This window comes from Prionailurus bengalensis, chromosome C1 (assembly GCF_016509475.1).
Source record: "Prionailurus bengalensis isolate Pbe53 chromosome C1, Fcat_Pben_1.1_paternal_pri, whole genome shotgun sequence".
Classification (NCBI taxonomy): Eukaryota; Metazoa; Chordata; class Mammalia; order Carnivora; family Felidae; genus Prionailurus; species Prionailurus bengalensis.
In genome coordinates this window covers 148997818-149012166 of record NC_057345.1, presented here as the reverse complement: position 1 = coordinate 149012166, position 14349 = coordinate 148997818, and the positions used below count along the sequence as shown (strand labels likewise).

The 14349-nt window shown below is 41.5% G+C and overlaps 1 protein-coding gene across 14 annotated transcripts in view; it reads right to left on the bottom strand.

Moving 5' to 3' along the window:
* The window catches only part of PKP4 (plakophilin 4), a 240442-nt gene that overhangs the window by 29642 nt on the left and 196451 nt on the right, over nt 1-14349 (bottom strand). For all 14 annotated transcript variants that reach the window (XM_043576776.1, XM_043576783.1, XM_043576780.1 and 11 more), the window contains 2 exons: nt 11517-11649; nt 10304-10517 (listed from right to left, as the gene is read on the bottom strand). In XM_043576776.1, the coding sequence (XP_043432711.1) occupies nt 10304-10517; nt 11517-11649 (347 nt within the window). The remainder of the gene's footprint in view (nt 1-10303; nt 10518-11516; nt 11650-14349) is intronic.

Sequence of the window (14349 nt, the reverse complement as noted above, 5' to 3'; positions counted from 1 at the left end):
ATAAGTGGGGATAGAAATATTAGGCTAATAGTGAAAATACAGAAAATCAAAGTTTCAGACTGCATACGAAGGTCAGAGTGTGTGTGCATCTCGCAAACTCAGTCTGTGGATAACAAGGCAGGAATGTGGGCTTCTGAATCTAGGGCCACTGCCTGCTCCTGCACATGCCTCCGTTATTATTCCCCTAGACAGTCTTTGGCTGAAATACTCATGATCTAGCAAATACACCTCTCCACTTCTTCTCATCACAGCTGCCCCCGAAGCTCTCCCCTAACACCTGTTAGGGTTTTTACAAAGCTCTAAGGTTTTCTCTTGGGAAGAGAGAAATGTTGTGACTCTATGGCTACTACATCTAGTCACACTATGGACTCTTACGTCCCTGTCCATTAAAGCTATACAGCTCATGCCTTTCAGATGCATGTTACTTATACCCAAGCATGGTATAGATATGTGCTGTCCAACAGAGTAGCTATTGGCCATATGTGGCTGTTGAGCACTTGAAATGTGGCTAGTCCAAACTGACATCTGCCAAAAGTATTAAGATATACAGTGGAGTATGAAAACTTGGCATGAAAAAAATGAATACAAAACATCTCAATTTTTATATTGCTTATAAACTGAAGTCATTATTTTATATTTTAAGTTTATTTATTTTGAGAGAGAGTGTGCAAACCAGGAAGTGGCAGAGAGAGAAGGAGAGAGAATCCAAAGCAGGCTCTGCATTAACGGTGCAGAGCCCAATACAAGACTCGAACCCATGAACCATGAGATCATGACCTGAGCCAAAATCAAGAGTCAGATGCTTAACCGACTGAGCCACCCAGGCACCCCTGAAATGATTATTTTAGAAGAGTTGGGTTAAATAAACTGCCCTGTTAACATAAATAAGACCTGTTCCTGTATCGTATTTAATGTGTCTACTAGGAAGTTCAGAATTACATGTGTCCTACGTTATACGTGTATTGGAAAGTGCTGGTAGAGACCCGTAGGCGAGTCCTCTGCTCTCAGAGGCCTTGCCACAAATGGTCACAGCACGAGGCAGCCATCACAAAGTATCCAAGAGTAGGAAGAGTGCTGAGCACAGCTCGCGTGTTGTCTGCACTATGCACTCCACATCCATCCTCATATAAACACCAAGCAGCAGGTATTGTGTTTACACTGGGGAAGCTGGTGCCAGGTGAGGTGATTTGTCTGGGGCCACAGAGCTGGAAAGAAACAGGTGGATCTCACTCCAGAACCCAGTCACTCCTGACACCATGCTACTTCTCTCTGGATGTTTTTCTGTCTGGTAGGATTGAGGACCACGGCATCCAGGGTGGAGTATGAAGGGCAGAAGCCAGGGAGAAGCAGGCTGGGGCTGGGGAAACCCAGCTTGGGAGGAGCAGGAGTAGAAGAGCTCGAGGCTTGGGCTGGCCTGGAAGGAGAGGGCAGGGGCTGCAGATGAAGACTTGCCAAGGGGGGGAAGTGTGGAAGGCAGGCACAGGTGTGATCCCAGGGATGAGGGGGAGGTTGATGGACCAGAAGGGGCACAGCCTATGTCCCAGGAAGCATTGTAGGGGGAATGTGATGAGGACCTGAAGGAGTGAGGAGACGGGAAGGCACAGAGGAAGGGCAGGTGCTTGTGATGAGAATCTGGAGCCTGATGCAAGGGGAGGGTAGCATCCAAGCTGAGCCCCGGTTTGGCATGTGTGTGAGGATCTGGAGGTGTAACAGGAATGAGGAAATCCAGGGGCAGTGGGAAGAGAGAAATACAGTGAAAAATGTCCACCATTTGTGGCTTCAGGCAAATCACTCAAGCTTGGAATGCTGTGAACAAATTATGAAACTGAAATGGAACTGAAATAATGGGAAAGCAATTATTATGAGTGAGACAGAAGTACTGTCTTTAATCCTAGAAAAGCCTTTTTCCTCCCTCTGAATAAATGCTGAGGAAACGACAGTCATGGTGGTTTATAGTCGCTCCCAGGGTTCCTCAGATGCTACTGCCTCAGCAGGGGTTGCTGAACCGTGTGCAGGGACTCCCAGAGCAGACGAACGCGCAGTCCCGGGCCAGACTGAAAGGCATGGCTCATGGCTTCCTTCTTTCTACCCTACCGCCAGCCTTGGGCCTGCTTGCTGCCCTCCTTGCTGGCTGGCACAGTTGGCTACTAAGGTGGTGGACCAGTCCAGCGGCCTGGAGGGCTGGGTCGCACAGGAGGCCTGGCCCAGCCAGCTGGGTGGGCCTTACTTTGCTTGCCTGGTTGTTCCCCGGGATTTTCTGCACACAGCTAATGCATACTCCATGTCAGACATGGAAGAGCTCCCTCACGCCCAGCTGTGGGCATGGTGGTCACCACCGCTGGTTTCAGCAGCAGTAGTGAGAGGGTGCTTAGGTGGTGTGGGAGAAGGAGACTTCCCTGGAGGGGCAGTGTGGAGTTGATGATGGCCTGGGCCAGCCACCGAGGCTACATATTCAATTTGAAGAGGATTGCTCCTGCTGTTTAAATTCTTTCCCTGCCGAACAGCACGAGCGATAGATCTTTAAAGTCTTTAAAGACCATAAGGGTTAGCCTGCGTTTCTGTGATTTTTCAGGTACAAAGGTGGTGGATCACAGCATCTTTGAAAAGATCTATCAATTTCTAGAGATCCGTTTACAGACTCACATTTACATTTCAACATATTCTTTATTTCAGGTAATTTTCCAACTTCATGGGTAGGCTGAGAGGATTAATTACATAATGTAGTCACAGAGTCCTCTGTACCCTGGAAAAGCATTTCCGCTGAAAATAAATCAGCTTAAAATTCAGAAATGCTGACTGAGAATTGCCCGTAAGGGATGTAAAAGATGGTTCTTTTTGTCAGGGGGAGTTTGTAAAAGTGAACAGGTCACAGAAAGGAAAAATCCACCCGAGAGAATCACAGGGATGCAGAGGTGGCAGGGAGGGCAGTGATGTGGCCACCCTGGTTGTTCTTCAGGGTACTTCAGCCTCTGGCACAGAATTAGGTCACTTACACTATCCTAGAGATTTGCCTGAGAAAAAGTCACTGAAGTGATGTGTTCCACGTCTGGCTTTGATGGGTTCCAGGAATGTGCTTTTCCATGTGCACTAAATCTTCAACCTCGTCATCTGGTACCAGCAGAAGCAGCTTACAGACAAAAGTACCTCCAGTCCTCAGCCATGAGAAGTTCTATAGACTCAGAAACTGCAAGGTACTCAGGGGACCTGGGCTGGGTTCTCTTGGGCATTTTTTTTTTAGATTTCTATCATATGCCCTCATCTTTCTCAAATATACTGGTTCTCCAATATACTGAACACATGTGTCACTATGGGGTCTCTTTTGTACTGAGAAATTCGACTCTAACAGCCGACCACCTGAGTTCTGTAGGGACCTCTGAGGCTCCCCGTTTGATTGCTTCATTTTGCTTGACATTTAAGAAGCCTACATATAAGGGGCACATGGATGGCTCAACTGGCTAAGCGTCCGACTTCAGCTCAGGTCATGATCTCACGGTTCATGGGTTTGAGCCCTGCATCCAGCTTTGTGCTGACAGCTCAGAACCTGGAGCCTGCTTCGGATTCTGTACCTTTCTCTGTTCCTCCACAGCTCATGCTGTCTCTCTCTTGAAATAAAAACATTAAAAAAAAAAAGCCTACGTGTAAAAGAAGATCATATTCATCTTATTAGTTGAATCTTTTCATACTCGAACTATAAATCCTGAAATAGTTATAAGACAAAAATCATGTTTCATGTTTTCTAAGCAACCTAACACTTTATACCTTATCGGTAGTTTGATGTGACTGTGCTAGTGGCCAAGTTCAAACATACTTCTCTGTACTCGCAGATAAAATTCAGAGAATAAATTCAGAATTTTTTGTTTTTTTGTTTTTTGTTTTTCCTTTTTTGGTGGTAATTTGAAAGAGTAAAGGAAAATGGGCAGGTGCACCCCCAAGTTGTGCACCTGCTCAGCACTTTTCAGTGGCTTGGGTGGGGGGGGGGGGGCGCAGAGGCAGAGGAGGAAGGAAGAGCTGCATGCCAGGAACACAACCAGGACTCAGTCTCTCTGGATCCGTTTCTCATCTACAATATGGGGGAAAGAATAGATTTCTTTAAGGCCCTTTCCAGTTCAAAGTTGTGACTCTGAATTAGGAGTTGTCCCATCTGTAATACACCGTTTTGTCTTGTTACCTATTAAACTTTTTGTCATGTTATTTATTACCAATTTTTATGGTTTGAAATGTTCAGTGAGTAAGAAAGCACATGATTCTGTTGCTCCTGTTTTATAAAGTGGGCCAAGTGTAAGGATCCCACTGACTTTGGCTGAGAACTGGGAAGAGATGTTGCTAGATTTGTGGAAACTACCCATGCAGCTCCTGATGGCTCTAGCGGTCCACAAAAAGCAGGATAGAAAGTAATAGGCCAACTCCTCTCTGGACCAAAGAACAAACGACTGTTTTGAAGGCATAAGAATTAGACCAAGGGGACATATTTAGTAAATTATTTCATTCTGTAATGGCACTTAACATTTCAAATGGCTGAATGCATGTCCACTAAGCCCCAGCTCTTTATAGAACATCCTACTGTTTGCTAAACTTTAGTCTGGCCTATCCACCCTTCCTTAGTGCAGGACTATCATTTCCTTATTAATTTATTACCTAATTAGAAATATGGCGCTAATGATCAGTAAGGGAATAAACCTAATTTCTGCATAGTGTCTGAAATCCACTGCTAGCATCCAAAAATTTTTAAAATAAACAGTGTGGAAATATTGTACTTAGCCATATGGATGAATAATCACTTGCTAAATTGGAAAGAATGTGAATATAGCAGTCATTTAAACAAAGGCTATTATTATTCAAGAACAAGGGCTACTTTGTGGTATTTAGCACCAGTGTTAACAGGGATAATAGAAATGTGGTAGTTTTAGGACATCTGGTACATTTAAAAAAAAAAAAAAAGGTAGGCCTCCGAATTCTGTGAAATATCAATTTCTATAGTTTTTAAAAAATGATGCTTTCAGAATGCTCAATAACTCAAAACTCATATTTCCTGGCTTAGAAACACTATTTAATTATCTTGAGCAAATGAGTTCAACATATCTTTTCTAGTGACAAGATGTTCCCACTTTCCACCCATAGCATGTGGCCTAGAAGACATTCATTTTATTACCCAACCAGGAACAACCATATTTCATGTGGCTTTCAAGTTGAAGCACAATAAAGGCAAAAAGTATCTTTGTAATAAAAAAAAACTCACCCTGAGCACCAGATAGATCAGCAATTACTAAAAGAAAAACTCATTAGGTTTCAACCTGGAAAATATTCAACAAAATGAAGAAAACACAAGAATCCTGTTACATATTAGAGGACCATTTTAATTAACAATGACAGCCATACTGTCTTGAGAAAACACACCTGGCAAAAAGTAGTTTTCCCTTTTTTCCCTGCAAGTAAAGATGTGGCCCAAAATGCAGGTGCTGGGCAATTATTATATTCAAAGCAGAGGAGAGGCATCTTTTTAAAACAAGAGCTAAAATTTCTTCATTTACGTACATTAAAATGCCAAACTGAAACAAAGGGGACTAGAAAAAAAAGTAAGTCTTCGGATTAATAACTAGGTTGAATTACTTACATTAAGAATATCAAAATACTTAGTTTTCAAGGGGATAGTAATTTCTTCCAATAATACAATATTTTGAACACAGCAGTTCATTGTGCTTTGACATTTCATGATCTTAAGCCGACGATAATCTCCACTGAGGAGCTCCGACGCCATCCCTCCAAAGGGTAAGTACTGCACTAGGCTAGCCAGGGCCAGAGTACCTCATGGAGACATGGAAGAACACGGAAATTTAGAAGGATAATGTTCTGTTTTCAAAGAGGATTTTACAGGAGATGGGCAGCTCATAGGGAATGCTGAGTGATGTGGTCACATAGCACGCAGCTGCCCATGTTTGGAGCAGACACGCCTTAATGAGAATGGTTCAGCCTGAGACACACTTTCCTGGTTAGGAGAGTCCAGGAGGCTGGATTTAGGGGCGACCGGTCTTCTCCTATGGGGCTATTCTTAGGCCAAATGAACTCCCGAGGGCGAACCTTGCTTGCTTTCTCAAGCCATACTTAATGTTTTCTTGTTGCTCTCTGGATAACCCTGTGCTCAGTCTTAACCCCACAAAGCAGTGAGCTCCCCGTCCCTATGGGTCCGAGTACATCAGGGGTGGCTATGTTGTGTGGAAACTGTACGGGGAATTCAGGCACTGGATAGCTGATGGGACAAAATTTATTTTGAGGTCTCCTCCAACCCTGTGATTGGTTTAAAGATGGTATATGAGTGTTGACTCAAGGAAGAGTTACTGAAGGAGCTCAAGGAAGTCTTGATATTGTCAGGCATCAAAACACACCAGGGATTAGTTATTCTTAAAAAGTTACTGAACATCATTTAGAGGTGGTACCACTAAATTCTGGAACCGAAAAATATAAATGTATAATTTTTCTTGTCTTCATAAATCTTGGTCTACAAATACGTGCATACATGCAACACACACACATAACTGTGCTAGATTTATAATATGACTTTGTAGTTTCAAATTAGCTGGATAATGGTTATATACAAATCAAACTCAGGTTGACATTCAGCATTCTGAAGCTGGAAATTCACTTTTGAAGTCCTCTGGTCCAACTCCTTTATATATGTCAACTGAATGAAGTGTTCACACACTGACCACTCCCATTCCAAAGCAAAGACTACTTTTGAAGAGAACATTTCATAAGCAATTGGTTCATAAATCAGTATAAATTATTGGGAGTAAAAATATAGAGTTATTAATTTTTCCTCCCCTACAAATGTGGACAAAAAATACTTTTTAAAGCCTAAAAGTTACTGGCAGTTGTTTAAAAAAAAAAAAAAAGAGGTTGTTGCTAGTTTTACCTTGGAAGCAATACGATCTACTGGAGAAACAGCCTTTTTGAATTAATAAACACTCATATCCTCCTTTCAAGGCTAGGACCCATGTCTTAAAACATCTTGCATTCTCAGCAACTAGTACTGCACTCACAAAGAGAGAGTGAAATATGGAGGGAAGCATCTAAATTAGCACTTACATCTGGAGTACGCACCAGGCAAATTAGTACATAAAAGCTCTTAGTGAAGTTTGGCTCTACTTCCAATAAATCGGATTTATTCTCAAATGAAAAAGAAATCGCCAAACTTTCATGTACTTGCTTCTTGTTTATCACTAAATCTTATACATTCCTTGAGCTCAGAAAAAGCACTGTAACCATTTCACCCAAGGATAAAACCTCAGAAACAAAAATCTACCAAACACCTATTCCTCCTGTGAGAAATTATGACAGAAGAGAAAAAACACCCTACACATCTATCATGACTAATCAAAAGAGAACCAAATCTGAGTAGATGCTATGCTTTTAACATCAGGCTGTCCCCGGATTGCCATGATGTTGTAGGGAGCCCACACACATCAGTTTGCAGCCCTGTTGGCCACACAGGTATTACTGGGAGACGCTATTTGGACAATGACACAGGAAGTTCACAGTCATGGGAAAGAAACAGCAAACAAGGAAAGAAAGCACTCATGCTGCAAATACATGGTCTCCTCTGAGCCTCCCTTACAGAGAACTTAATGTAAGGGAAGGACTATATTGACTTCTAGAATGGATAGGTCTATATTCTTCCTTTTCTCTTAGTTCTATTTATCCTGTTCTAATTTTCATTTTATATACATATGCCATATGTATGTAAGTGTAAATAATTTAGTTTTTGGTGTGAGAGGGTTTGATGCCTCGAAAGCATTTGAGAAAGAGAACATAGTAATAAATCAATAGATAATTTAGATGTGTTAAAGCATTAATATTCAAACTATGTTAAGGCAGGGAGTCTAATCCAGAGTTTAAGATTATATATAGGGGCGCCTGGGTGGCGCAGTCGGTTAAGCGTCCGACTTCAGCCAGGTCACGATCTCGCGGCCCGTGAGTTCGAGCCCCACGTCAGGCTGTGGGCTGATGGCTCGGAGCCTGGAGCCTGTTTCCGATTCTGTCTCCCTCTCTCTCTGCCCCTCCCCCGTTCATGCTCTCTCTCTGTCCCAAAAATAAATAAATGTTGAAAAAAAAAATTAAAAAAAAGATTATATATAAAGTGTATTCTACTTTTAGTATGTAAATTTCATACCTTATTTGGAGTACAGGGTACTATATTTTAAATTTTAGTATCTTATGAGAAAGTTGATTCCCCTCAAATATTAGATTCATGATGGTTTGCTACATTCCCCAGTGTTACTGAATTATATGTGACAGAACCTACAGCTCTAATTTCATCGTGAAAGCCAGTGGGGAATGGGGTTAATTTTTTAAAATGTTGTTAGAGATTTTTAAATTAAATATCTCAGGCATGAAAAATAGCATAGCAAATATAAGATACCCAGGTAACTACTATCTAACTTTGACATTTTGTCTTCTTTGTTTCAGATTTCTTTCTTTCTTTTCTTTTTTAAAGAAACAGAGCTGGATTAAATCTCCCAATCCCTTTTTCTCTACCTGCCCTCCTCCCCACCCCACAGGCAACCACTATCTTTAATCTCTCTTCTGTCATTTCAATGAAAAATTTTAACTTTATTGCATGTGTGTATATCAGAAAATAATTTATAGCCTCAACCTGCATACTGTGAAACTTTATACCAATAGTATCATGCTGTGCTTGCCATCCCACCAATGCTTCTAGATATTTATCTATACATCTATAGATACACAGACATTACAGCTATCCAGAGACAGCTCTAATGCATTTGTCTTAATTCTTATGTTTGGTTTCACTGTGTGAATATACTGCCATTTATTTAACTATTTTCCTACCAGTCAATACTTAGTATTTCCCTCTAATTCTCTATTATAAATAATGCTGTCATTAATTCGCTCTGCTGCAAACTGTTCTTTCACCTGGACTTCAAGCACCCTTAAACTCAGCTGACAGTGCTGCAACATCGTCTCCCAAGACAAAGCATCACTTGCTTCCTCCTGTTCTCTCACTCCCCACACATTGGACCGCTGTGCCCTGACCATCAAGTGTGTTTCTCTCTATTCCCTCTTCTCGACCACCCACCCACCCCTTCCTTCCTTTTTTTTTTTTTTTTTTAAGTTTATTTAGTTATTTTGAGAGAGAGAGGGAGAGACAGAGAGTGCATGAACAGGGGGAGAAACAGAGAGAGAGGGGGAGAGAGAAAAGCCCAAGCAGGCTACTGTCAGCACATGTCAGCCCGACATGGGGCTCAATCTCATGATCCATGAGATCACGACCAGAGCTGAAATCAAGCATTGGACATTCCACTGACTGAGCCACCCAGGCACCCCAGCCACCCCTTCTTTCTATTATGGATGCGGCTCAAGCTATTACCTCAAGATTATAGGCCTCCCAGATACCACATTCATCTACTTCAAATCAATCCCCCACCCTGATGATACCTGCTGGAAGAATGCATTTAAAAGCCCAAACTGGCCACACCACGCCCTATAATCACCCCACAGTGTACGGGACACAAGTTCCTCATAAAAGCTCCCCAAACCAGGCCTGTGTTTCTCTTTGGCTTTGTCTTCCTTCAGCATGCCTCTCTGGCTGGAAGCTCTGACCCCATATTCCATGCTGGCTTTGAGCTCTGCCTGTGACTGGAAGTATCTCCAGTCAACACCTCTACATCCTTCAGGGCAATTTTGGTTTCACACTGACCAGAGGACTTACTTCCCTGCCCATCCTCTGTGCTTCTAGCTGCAGCCCCTACTGAGTCCTGACACTTGCAGCTTCTTGCTGACATTCTCAGAACCACTCCTGTTCCTCCTGAGTCGGAGTGCTACTTGAGGGCAGGGGGTGAGGTTTATTCACGTGTGCATCTCCGGTAGCCAGGAAAGCATCTGACGTACTAACAGGGATCTGGAAACTGGCTGAACTCAAGTGGAAGGTATTTAATCCATTAACTGTATTTTACTTTCATAATAAAGGAGAGCCAGTCTATTTAACACAAGTAGATTTACTATAGAATACATCATAAAAAAAGCTGTATTCAGTCCTTCATGCACAAGACATCTGTTAGCTGATACTTAACGCACTCAATAACTGATACTAGTCAGGATGACCCTGTAGCAGTGCAAGTGCTTTCTGAATCATCGGATTAAATTAGATTCAGCCTTTGTCACAGTTGTGCACACTACATCATGATCTCCTACCTAGAACCTCCAACTTCTTCACTGTGCCACCACACAAGGACATCGGCTAGGTGGCTTTCAACATTTCCTTCAGGACAAGATCACATTGTTTACCCACCTGTAACAAGCTCCCTTACTTCTGCATCAATAGATTTTCTCAACAGTCGCAACAAAGCAGGAATCCCACCAACATTCTTCATTGCTATTTTATTTTCATCTGTAGACTTGCCAAAAACAAGGTTTCGGAGGGCACCACAAGCATTCTTCTGAACTTCCAAAACTCTGTGGTCCAAAAGGTCAACCAGATGCTTGATTCCCCCTAACCTACACACCTAGAATGAAAAATATGAGGTACCAGGCCTAAGTGACACATGACTAAAAAGTGATCAAATAAAAGTCTGTTATGGAAAGATCACAGGAAAAAAAAAAGGAAGGCAGTCGTAGGTGGATTAATGGCCAAGTGTAGGTAGCATAGTCCTATTCTACCCTCCTAAACACACAGAGGGGTTATGCTTATACTTCTGAGGGAAATGAGCAAATACACAAACACAATAAAGCTGTATGGATTGGAGGTAAGGATTTTTGACTGAAGTCATTTGGATTACAGAATTGTTTCTCTAGACTACTCTCCCTAATTTTCTCCCATTTGCCAATTAATTAGTACATTACATGAATATATCTGGACTTTATTTCCTTCATCCACCTTTAGCTCAGCAGCTGGTATGTTGTTTTGCATACGAAGCTGAGGAAAAACAATGAAGTTCCATTTGCCATTGCAGGGGGAAAATGCTGAAGTGTTAAGAAAGAATCTGTATGTCATAGGACACTAGTCAATAACCAATGACTCACTGTATTTCTATAAATGCCAAAAAACTTTAAACTCTGAAATAAAATACTCATTTATGTTCAGTATTAGTTAACAGTTAAAAATTCTCTGTAACTTGACTTAATTTCATGTCGGCACCAATCTTAACAGAATCACATAAAGTACGTGAGCTCGCTAGTTTCATACACAATTTTTATCTAATAGATTTTTGGAAAATACTCTAAAAATGTAGGTTAAATTGAATTTTGCTTCATGTTTTATAAGTAAGCTAATGAGTAGACAAGGGATTTGAAAATGCTAAAAGCACTCCAAGAAATATCCTCACCTTGGTTTCTCCTACAAAATACTGAAATGCATGGTTAAGAATGAAAGGGGTATCTGGTATCATACTATCCTTTTAAAATGGCCTGTGAATTGCAGCTAGTAATTTCTGAAGCACATAAGCACGTGATTGCTCCACGGAAGGCACTGCCCCCCGGGGGCGTGCCAGGCGCTGGGTGCGTACCTCCATTTTCACTTTGTTGTCGCCAAAGCACAGGTGCTGCAGGTAGGCGGCCGCGTTCGCCTGCACGGACGGGAACTGGTGCTGCAGCATGTGAATGACTTCGGGCAACTCGGGGTCACGCCAGGCAAACTCCCTGTGAGAGAAAGACACGGCTTCAAAGCAGGAACGACCGTGTTTTAACAATACACTCGATGAGGAGTCTGTCATAAAAAAAGCTTGGCTGAGACTAAAATTGGAAGTTACAAAATTCCTAAAATATATAAATGTAAAGAGCTCTTCCCCCGCCCGCCCCGATGAACATACGCAGAGACCGAGATGCTACTGAACTCAAAGAAATCATCAGGCACAGAAAGAGGTTCAAGAGAACAAAGGAAATTCTTAATATGAAAAATTTTTCCATTCTCACTTTCTTCTTCCATTCTAATTTTATGTCTTTCTACCTATGTCAGAAATTTGCAGGTGTGAGGCTCAGGTAAACAAGTGCACTTTAGTCAGGTGAGAAGTCATGTCTGAGCAGAGAGAAAGAAAGCTGCTGGGAATAGGCAGAACTGGTGTCAGCTGGGAAATCGCAAGTAATGTGGGCCTGATGATTTTTAAAGAACTTAATATAATATTTATGGTTGCTCTCGATTATAAGAAGTATAGAAATTTATAAAAAAATATTTTTTCTCGGTAATCCTATAACCAGAGAAAACCACTGCTGACATTTCCTGTTGGTCTTTTTTCCCCTAATACATATATAAAAATGTGCACGTGTGCATACAGAGTTTTTTCAAAGAAATGGATTATATTTAAATAGCACTTCGTATTTGATGAGTACTTACTTATTTCTGTGCCAGGCACTATTCTAGGCATTTTATATACATGAATTCATTTATTCTTTTTTTTTAATGGAACCACCATTTTTTTAATTTCAATTAAAAAAAATTTTTTTAATTTCAATTAAAAAAAATTTTTTTTTAATTTCAATTAAAAAAATTTTTTTTTTAATTTGAGAGTGTACATGTGAGCGAGCAGGGGAGGAGTACTGGGGGAGAGGTTGGGAGAAAGAGAGAGGAGAATCTTCAACAGGGTCCATGCTCAGTGCAGAGCCCCATGCAGGGCTTGATCCCACAACCCTGGGATCATCATATGACCTGAGCTGAAATCAGGAGTTGGACACTCAACAGACTGAGCCCCCCAGGCACCCCATGAATTCATTTATTCTTATTGCAACCACATAGATATTGAGGTTGAGATAGAGAGGCTAAGCATCTTGCCTAAAGTCACTCAGCTAGTCAACAGAACACTCTGCTTTCAGAGCCGGTATGCTATCCCACTTCTTGTAGAGTGAGTATACAGTCACACTAAGCACGTACACTTATACTCTGCTTTTTCAGATAACATCACATTGTTGGAATTTGGATGTCAACTGATTGGCTCACTGTTTAGGATCCTTTTTAAATGTGCATGCACGCTTGTAACATATAGAGACCAACTTCTTAGAATTGGTTCACATGGGGCACCTGGGTGGCTCAGTCGGTTAAACGTCCAAATTTGGCTCAGGTCATGACCTCACAGTTCATGGTTTTGAGCCCTGTGTCGGGCTCTGTGCTGACAGCTGAGAGCCTGAAGCTTGTTTCAGATTCTGGGTCTCCCTCTCTCTCTGCCCTTCCTCCAATCATGCACCCCCACCTCTCTCTCAAAAATAAACATTAAAAACATTAGAAAAAAAAAAAGGAATGGTTCACAAAGCAACAAATTTGTGGACTTTGATTGCAGAATGAACTATTATACAAAATGAGTAAAATGAATGCTGTTTATAATAAACTCTAAAAAAAAATCTTTAAATTAACAACCCAGTGATCCTTCTATTGCCCAGTTATTAAGGCCTAGAGTCTCTCTTGGTCTGGGAGCGCTCTATGTATTAATTTGCTTGTCCACTACAAGGGGCAACCTAAACCTGCACACACATACACACCACCCATTCAAATGAATAGTGCCATAGCAGGTGTCAGAGAGATACAAGCACTGAATGAGACGTGGTTTGGTGTACAAGACTCTGTACTTGAAACAATGTCTTATTCAATGAGTTTACCTGTGTCAGGCACTGTGTCAAGAGCTTTATATGCATTATCTCATTCACCTTGACTATTGCCATATGACGTAGGCACTACTCAATAACATTTGATAGAGGTAAGGAACCTGAGATTAGTAATAAGTGATAGAGGTGGGTGAAACCCACCCAGGTAGTCTGTATGTTGCCTCCACACATAAGGAACAGAAAGCAGAGGTTGTGAAGCAGAAAAGTGAGAGAATGTAACATATATAAAGTCACATTTATAAAGAAGAAAACTCTGGTGGCCAAGTAGAGAACATATTAGAATCAGAAAATATTAGTGGCAAGAAGACTATCCACACATTTGCTCAAAACAGAGCCATCCTTGACTTCTCTCTTTCCTGTATTCTTCTTGTCCAACCTATCAGCAAACTTTATTGACTATCTCTGAACTATTTCATATAAGCCCATCCCATCCATTCTCTTCGCCTTGCCTGGCCCATCTAATAGTCTCCTATGTGCTCTGTTTCAAATATCACTCCCTTACCCCATCTACTCTTTGCATAGCAGCCAGATGATTTTTTTTGAAAACTGAAGCCAAGGGTAAGAGGGAGATTCTGTCTTGGGGGACAGACTTAATGACTTAATTCTTTTTTTGTTTTGTTTTGTTTTTAAACGTTTATTTATTTTTGAGACAGAGAGAGACAGAGCATGAACGGGGGAGGGGCAGAGAGAGGGAGGGAGACACAGAATCTTAAAACTGGACCAGGCTCTGAGCTGTCAGCACAGAGCCCA